The sequence below is a fragment of the Arachis hypogaea genome, chromosome 17 (genome assembly GCF_003086295.3).
Source record: "Arachis hypogaea cultivar Tifrunner chromosome 17, arahy.Tifrunner.gnm2.J5K5, whole genome shotgun sequence".
NCBI classification, from domain to species: Eukaryota; Viridiplantae; Streptophyta; class Magnoliopsida; order Fabales; family Fabaceae; genus Arachis; species Arachis hypogaea.
Window position 1 is genome coordinate 67,677,847 of NC_092052.1, and position 8,698 is coordinate 67,686,544.

An 8,698-nucleotide genomic window follows, 5' to 3' on the forward strand; every position below is an offset into this window, starting at 1 on the left:
GAAATACTCCATGAATCCCTCACCTTGCTTAAAAGAAAATTTTTAATTGAAAAAAAAAGTAAGATACATGAATTTCAAGTTATATATTAAGAGTAGTTCAATTATATAATGTGGTGGCATTGCTTTTATTTTCTGAATGTATGAATAAACAGTGCATTTTTTATATTGGAGTAAAGAATGTTGGCTCTTGAAAGAATAATGATAAAAGTGAAATATTATTGATGATATGAAAAATCCAAAAATTGATTCTTGAAGTAAGAAAAAGCAGCAAAAAAAGCAATAAAAGAAAAAAAAATATATATGCTTATATGGAAAAAAAATGCAAGCAGGAAAGAAATAAAAAGCAGAAAAAGCCAATAGCTCTTAAAACTAAAAGGCAAGAGCAAAAAGCCAATAACCCTTTAAACTAAAAGGCAAGGGCAAAAGGATCCAAGGCTTTGAGCATCAATGGTTAGAAGGGCCTAAAAGAAATATCTTAGCCTAGGCAGTTCAAAAGAGCTGCTACCCTAACTATATGCTTATGGTGTGAAGGTGTCAAGTAAAAAACTTGAGACTGAGCAGTTAAAGTCGTGGTCCAAAGCAAATAGTGTGCTTAAGAACTCTAGACACCACTGGTTGGAGACTCTAGCAAAATTGAGTCACAATCGTAAGGGGTTCACCCAGTTAAAGTGTCTGTGGCATTTATGTATCCGGTGGTAATACTGGAAAACAAAGTGCTTAGGGTCACGGCCAAGACTCTAAAGAAGCTGTGTTCAAGAATAAAAAAGAACTTAATTAAGAGAATCAATAGTATCATCTGGATTCTAAGCTCCTAAAGATGCCAACTATTCAAAGCTTCAATGGAAAGTGAGATGCCAGAACTATTCAGAATAAAAAAGCTACTAGTCCCACTCATCTAATTGAAACTGAGCTTCACTGAGAACTCTGAGATTTATTGCATCCTTCTATTTCTTTTTATCCTACTTTGTTTTTGGTTGCTTGGGGACAAGCAATAGTTTAAGTTTGGTGTTCTGATGAGCGGATATTTTATACGCTTTTTGGCATTGTTTTTATATAGTTTTTAGTATGTTTTGTTTAATTTTCATTAAGTTTTCATAGGTTTTAGTTCAAAATTCTACATTTTTGAAGCTTGTGCAAAAGTCTAGTTCAGAGACAGAGAAAGCACTGCAGATGCTGTCAGGATTTGACCTACGTGCCCTCGAAGGAGCTTTTCTGGAGCTACAGAAGTCCAAATGACGTGCTATCAATGGATATGGAAAGCTAACATCTAGGGCTTTCCAGAAATATATAATAGTTCATACTATGTTTCAAAAATGAAGGCCCAAAACTGGCGTTCAACGCCAACCACCAGCCCCAGTCTTGGCGTCCAGCGCCCACAAAGGGGTGGCTAGCGTCCAACGCCCAAAAGGGGACCTGTAGCCAGCGTTCAACGCCCCTAGGGAGTCTTAGCACGTAGAGACACTCTTTGCTCATCCCAAACACTCACTAAGTGGGCCTCAGAAGTAGATTTTCGCACTATCAACTTAGTTTATCTTATTTCTGTAATCCTTAGTTATTAGATTAGTATATATAGGAGAAGATCAACCATGTTTAGGATCTTCTTCCTCCCCCATTATTTTCGAACACTGTTATGTATAGTTTGAGTCACTAACCACCTAAGGTTAAGGTTAGGAGCTCTGCTGATTTTCATGGATTAATAAAAGTACTACTGTTCTATTCAATTCGTGTGTGACTCTATTCTAAGATGTATCTTCGTTCTTCAACCATATGAATGGGATGATCCGTGACACTCATCTTCATTCTTCATGGGTTCAGTGTGAGTCTGTAACAAGAGATCACTGAACCACCAGCTTGATTATACATCTCTTAGACGGCTAATCCACAACTTCATTGGGGACTTTTCGAGACACCAGTTCAACCGAGGTATGGGGAGATTAGGGTCTTTGTGGTAGAGTCTAGAACCAAAGGCACATAATTCTTTGATCCAAAAGATTCGACCTTGTCTTTGGCGTTTTGAGTAGGATCATCAAGGGGATGAACTGCAGGAGCTTCACCCTCATTCAGGTTAGGTGCACACTAAACCTGGCGTTCGGCCTGAGGGAGGAAGATTGGCGGCCATTAAACCGGCGTTGATCACTTACAGCTTGCCATAGATGGAATCACTCACAGTTGGAGAAAGACAGTAGGAAAGGTTGATCCAGAAGTATGAAGCATCTCTGAATCTCAACTGTTCTCTTATCACTAGTTTTACTCAAATTAAGTAACGTCATCCCTATTCCTGTTTTATGCGTTTATCTCAACAAACTATCTTTTCTAATTGCCTGAATAAGATCTACAAGGTATCCATAGCTTGGTTCAAAACAACAATCTCTGTGGGATCGACCCTGACTCACCTCAAGTATTACTTGGACGACCCAATGCACTTGTTGGTTCAGTTGTGCAGAGTTAATTTCCGTGCACCACTCTCCCATTCCATTACCACGTCCACTTTCGAAGTATCCACCGCTCTTTCGTCCTTACTCGCTACGTGGCCTAAGAACTTCACCTCTTCCTTCCAAAACTCACACTTAGATAATTTCGTTATAATTTATGCTCTTTCAGGATTTGCAACATAGTCCTCAAGTGCTCTTCATGTTCTTCTGCCGTCTTTTTGTAAACTAAAATGTCGTCTATGAATACCACCATGAATTTGTCCAAAAAGGTACGAAATAATCTGTTCATGTAATCCATGAACACAGCGGGTGCATTCGTCAACCCAAGGACATCACCACAAACTCGTAGTGTCCAGAGCGCGTCTTAAACGAAGTTTTCAGAATGTCATCCTCCTTCACCCTTATCTGATGGTAACCGAATCTTAAATCAATTTTTGAAAATGCCCCAGCTCCTTGCAACTGATCCATTTAGTCATCTATCCTTAGCAATGGATACTTGTTCTTCACAGTCACTTTGTTTAACTGTCGGTAATCCATACAAAGTCGCATTCCTCCATTCTTCTTCTTTACCAATAAAACTAGCGCTCCCCATGGAGATACACTCGGTCGAATAAACATCTTATTCAGAAGCTCTTCCAACTGAGTCTTAAGTTCAACCAGCTCTACCAGAGCCATTCGGTTCGGTGCAATTGACACTGGTCCGGCTCCCAACACCATGTCAATAGCAAATTCAATCTCCTTTTGAGGAGGGAAATTGGGAATATGTTCTGGGAACACTGATGCGCAAAAATTTGCCTCTCAACAAATTTTCTTCCAGCAAGTGCACCGGATTGTCGTCAAGTAAAAACTCACTGTAGAGTGAGGTCGAATCCCACAGGGATTGGTTAGTTGATCAATGTTAATTGGAGAATTGTGCTAGTTGAGCGAAATCAAAATTAGTTGAAAATTGCAGAATGTAAATTTGGCGGGAAACTTAAATTGCAAGGAATTAACTAACATAAATTAAATTTGCAAGAAAATAAATGATAGAATCTTAAATTGCAAGAAATTAAAAGGGAATGGGATATAGCATGAAATTAAAAAAGCAGAATATAAAAGAATGGGTAGATCAGAGATGGGGAAGCTCATTGGGGTCAGGAGATGTGATAATTCTCTGGATCAAATTCATTTTTATCTCTTCCTCAATCAATGCATTCATTGATCTCCTTGGCAATCTAAGGTGATTAGATCCCAATTCCTTGGCAATCTAATCTCTCTAAGCATGAACAATTGCCCAATTCCTTGATTTAAGTGCTCATGGGAAGAGATGAAGTTTGGTCACTAATTATACCACACAAATTCATAGATCATAGTATTGGTAGGATTACATGTCACTATATCCATCCAAACCCCAATCTAATCCAATGTGAGAAAGCATTTCTAGCATGATCTCCTCATTCCTCTTCCAAGGTTCAGAGGAGATCCAATTATGAATAGCTTCTTTCCCAAGACAACTATCCAATTGGATGAAGAACGAAAGCTTTCTAGTAAAATCAAGAGAAAAGAAAGAAGAAGAAGAATGAAAACTAATATTGATCCATTGAATTACACAGAGCTCCGTAACCCAATGAAAGGAGTTTAGTTTTTCATAGCTCAATTCAAATTACAAAGAAAGAAAAATAAAGAAAACAGAAACTAAAAGAAAAAGTGCAGGAAATGAAATTTGGTCTGAACCCCCAGAGCCCCTTTAGGGCCTCCCGAGAGCTCCTTCAATCTTCAATAGTCCTTTTATTTATACCCTTCTTCTCATCATCAATTGGATCAAGTATTTGGATGTGAGCCTTGGCGTTGATTATGGATTGGCTCCCAATGCAGCTGAGAAGAGAGAGGTGTCAATTGTGCAATTCAGATATCAATGTTTGAGTCCATGTTTTTGGGCAAACGTTGAGTCAAACGTCCCTTTGGAAAAATGGGTTTTGGTTGCTGTCATTGGTGTTTGACTCAACGTTGGAGTGCCAACGTTCTTCTACCTACGCATACGCGTGCTTTGTGCGTTTGCGCATTTGGGTCCAAAATACGCATCCACGCGTGTGCGTAAGCTACGCATGCGCGTGGATGCAAAAATTTCCAATACCAGATTTTGCCTTCTCATCGCGCACGTTGGCCTTAGCGTTGGACTACAAATACTCCCTCCAACGTTGGCACATCCACGCATGCGCGTCACGTACGCGTATGCGTGGATTGTCTTTTTTTCAATTTCCAGCAAGCAAAATGTTGGGGGAAATTGCACATCAAGCCGTTACTTTGTCCTCTTGTCAACGTTGCCAATTTCATGCCCACTATAGACGATTATAAATGGTTGGAAAGCTCTAAATGTTAGCTTTCTAACCCATCTAGAATCATCTCAATTGGACATCTGCAACTCAAGTTATGCTCCTTTGAAGAAGACAGGGTCGCTGGCGTCGGTGTGCAACGTTGGAGGCAACGTTGGCACACCAACGTGGTCGAAAACACCAGATTCTGGAGCTCAAAAGCATTGTTCACCCCATACTATTATATATTGTTGGAAAGCCCTGAATGTCTACGTTTCAATGCCGTTGGAAGCAAGTAGTTTGAAGCTCTACAACTCGAGTTATATTCCATGGAAGATGTCGAGGTCAGCTAGCCTTACTACATGTTGATACTATGTTCATCTTTGCACTTTCGGGGAAAGTTTTCTCCCTCAAATTAAGTACCCACCATGTAGTGCCATATATGCTTGGAAAGCTCTAGATTCATACTTTTCAATGCTTTTGGAATCATCTCATTTGGAGCTCTGTAGCTCAAGTTATTCTTTTTTGAAGTATACCCCTTTAGGCTGTGAGGAGCAACGTTTCCAGCAACGTTGGAGCACCAACTTTGGCTCCAACGTTGCTTCTCTTTGCTTCCTTTCATGGATTTCTTGTTGCTTCTTTGCCTTCCCTTTTTTTAGCTTCTTCTTACCTATCATCAACCAAACAAAATGCATCAAAGTATTGCCTTAATCACAAGATAATGCATCATTCATATCATCAAACAATTCTTTGCATAAATCTTATAAAAATGCACAAAATTAACAATGTTTGATTGAATCAAGAAAAGCATGAATTTCTCATCCGAATACTTACTTATTGCCTAAGAAATGCATGAAACTACTCTAAAAAAAACTAAAAATGGCTTGTGAAACTAGCTAAGATGCCCTGGCATCAAACACTTCTGGAAACTCCTTAACTATCAGAATTTGACCTAACCTCTGTTCATCACCTAACGCACTTGGAGCCAATAATATATAACCCTGACACTCTTCTCCACTATAGTTCACCAACACAGAGTTCGGGTAATAACCCTCAGCTACCACTGCTCCACCTTCTCCTTTCGGAAAAAACCATATTGATTGCTCAAAGCAATCCAACAATACCCAATTCTTGGACATCCAATCAAACCCTAAAATCATCTCCAACCCAACCATTGGCAAACAGATTAAATCATGAACAAAGCCTTTATACTCAAGCTTGAAAGATACTTGCCTACGACCTAACTTTGTCATAATCGTTTGATATGGGGTATGCACATGTAAATCAAAAGCTAATTCTAACACTTTTAATCCTAGTTCTCCAACTTTATCAAATGCAATAAACAAATGCGAAGCTCCAGTAACATACAATGCAACCAATGTTTTCTCACCAAATAAACAGTTACCTCTCATCAAAGGATCTGCCTTAGCAGCATCATTGGCGTTCACAGCAAACACCTGACCTTGTTGTTAATTCTGACCCACATTCAAATTCCTCCTACGAGGGCAATCCTTCGTCGTGTGTCCAGGAAACCCACATGTAAAACATCTACCTATACCCAACTTGCACGAATCATAAGGATAAAAATGCCCGCAACGGTTACAACTTAAATCCAGCAAAGTCTTACTCTATTTACTTCTCCCTTTCGCATGCTGGTACTGATCATAGTTGTTCCTCCTAAAGCCCCCTTGACCTTGAGGGTGTTCAGGTGCATGTCCATCCTTTTTGAAATTCAGACCTCTCGACGAAAAGTATTTGCCTCGGCCTCTGGTGTTGGTTCCTCCCCGGGTATCTCTTGCTAATGCCACCTTCTTAGCGCACTTTTTAACCACTCGGGCCTTGTTCACCAACTCGGAAAAGAGTCAAATCTCAAAAGGATCTACAACCGTCATGATGTTGTCCTTTAATCCTCCTTGGTACTTTATACACTTCCAGTTCTCATAGGACTCCGGGGCACTTTGACATACCCTAGAGAACCTACAGAGCCCCTCAAACCGACTAGTGTAATCGGCCACGGACAATGAGCCTTGCTTCAGCTGCATAAGCTCCAACTCCCCTAGCTTCTCTTACTGATTCATGGAAGTATTTCTTGTAGAAAGCCGTTTGGAACAGATCCCAAGGAAAGTCGGTGTTCTAAAGTTGTAGTAATCGGCATTCTCCTTGCTACCAATGTTGAGCCTCTCTTAAAAGTTAGTACGCCGCAAACTCCATAAATTGGTTGTTAGGGACATGCTGGGCTTGTAGGACACGCTCCATGGCTTAGAACCAATTGTCTGCTTCAGTAGGGTTGGTCGACCTTCTGAAAGTTGGTGGATGAACCTTGAGGAATGAAGCCAAGGTCATCGGAACACCTCCCAAGTTGTTACTGTCTCTTTTTCCATTTCTGTCTCCATTCCCATCTCCATTTTCGTTTCCCATTGGTTGACCCATCCTTTCCACAGCTTGCATACTCGCAGCAGCGTTGGCTTGCATCGTATTTGCCAAATTAGTCATTGCCACCATAAACTCAGCATGGTTTGTCGGCCGGTTGGTCGTTCTTAGTTCCTCCTCACGTACGTGTACGACTTCGTCTATGAGTAGCCATTAGGGTTCCTGTCTACACCAAACAGTCGATATCAAGGTGATCAGTCTCAACATCAAAAGCCTAGTGCTTCAATTATCCCAAAAAGGCACTCATAAACAAGCATGACATACATATATCAAGCAGATAACCTAAATAGCATGAAAGAAAAAGACACAGAGTATGCTATGAAGCACAATCGGTCCATCCCTCAGGCTCACGAGGAGAATCACTCTGATACCACTAAATGTAACACCCTAAAGCAAAAATAATTAAAGGTCACGACAATTCTAAGGCTTATACAATAATATATATATATATATATATATATAGAATGAGATAGTAATTCTAGAAGCCCGATGAAGAAATAAGCTCAAAAACAGAATTACAAAAGCGCAAAACATTCACACGATAACTAAAAGCGTAAAAGATAAGATACAGATACAAGATAACAAGATATATGTAGATATATAAGTATAATAGTCATAAAATACTAGCCTCAGCCCGTGGAGTTTAGGCCGACTAGTTATATACAGCATAATAGAATTTTGAAAGTTAACAACATATACAATATCTCTCTCAAAGTTGGCCTCTAAGGCAATAAAATACAACAGTGAGAATGTTAAACAAAATATCCAAAATGACTCCAAAATATAATAAAGATCCTCTGCTCTGTCACCATCATGTAACTCACTGAGGTGGGTTACGACCTGCATCTGAAAAATAACAATAGAATATGGTATGAGAACTGGAGGTTCTCAGTATGGTAATAGTGCCCGGTAATGTAAGATATAAGATTCTGAGATGCCAGAGGCAATCCTAGAACTTTATATCAAACATAATATTCAAGCTTAAAACATAACTAATTCAAGCCGTCACTTATAACCATAATGAAATGGGGTATTCTATCTTAGGGGATTTTTAAACTAACAGTCACTCTGCTATCCCACAGCCTTCACCAGCCTAACCTCCATGCGGTCCCATTGCCACCACCTACCGAACCTCCTCAATTCTAGTAAAAAACACAATTAATATATGCAAGTAAAACACAAGTATAATCATGTATATCAAGTAATTCAAGAAGCAATTAAGCATGTTATACAGTTAGGCAAATGACAAGAGAACTTTTGCGTGGTCTAGAAATTTGCGGATAAATCCTCGTTGCAAGTATAGTTTCTAAACCTTCAAAAGTCCTTTCATACAAACATTTTGGTTGTCACAAGTAACAAACCCCTAAATAAATTGTTAACCGAAGTATTCAAACCTCGGGTCGTCTTCTCAAGGAACTGCAGGGAAGTATGTTCTTATTATTGGTTATGGAGATTGTAAATTCGGGGTTTCAAGAATGAGGAACAAATACGACAAATAATTTAAATAGAAATTAAAATAAATAAATAATGTAAAGCAAACTTTTG

General features: G+C 39.3%; 1 protein-coding gene across 1 annotated transcript; it reads right to left on the minus strand.

Annotated features, from left to right (window-relative positions):
• Window positions 1-5,619: 5,619 nt before the first annotated feature.
• LOC112763386 (uncharacterized) lies at window positions 5,620-7,216 on the minus strand. The gene is made up of 2 exons (XM_025809071.1): window positions 7,043-7,216; window positions 5,620-6,180 (listed from the first exon to the last, which is right to left on the minus strand). The coding sequence occupies exons 1-2, from the start codon at window positions 7,214-7,216 to the stop codon at window positions 5,620-5,622; spliced, it is 735 nt and encodes a 244-aa protein (XP_025664856.1).
• Window positions 7,217-8,698: the final 1,482 nt, after the last annotated feature.

Bases quoted from the DNA above. Each gene is read 5' to 3' on its own strand.
- LOC112763386 (XM_025809071.1), bottom strand. From the start codon at position 7,216: ATGACTAATTTGGCAAATACGATGCAAGCCAACGCTGCTGCGAGTATG. The intron at 6,181-7,042 runs GTTCATCCACCA...CAACAAGGTCAG, and splicing joins CCTTGGCTTCATTCCTCAAG to GTGTTTGCTGTGAACGCCAA.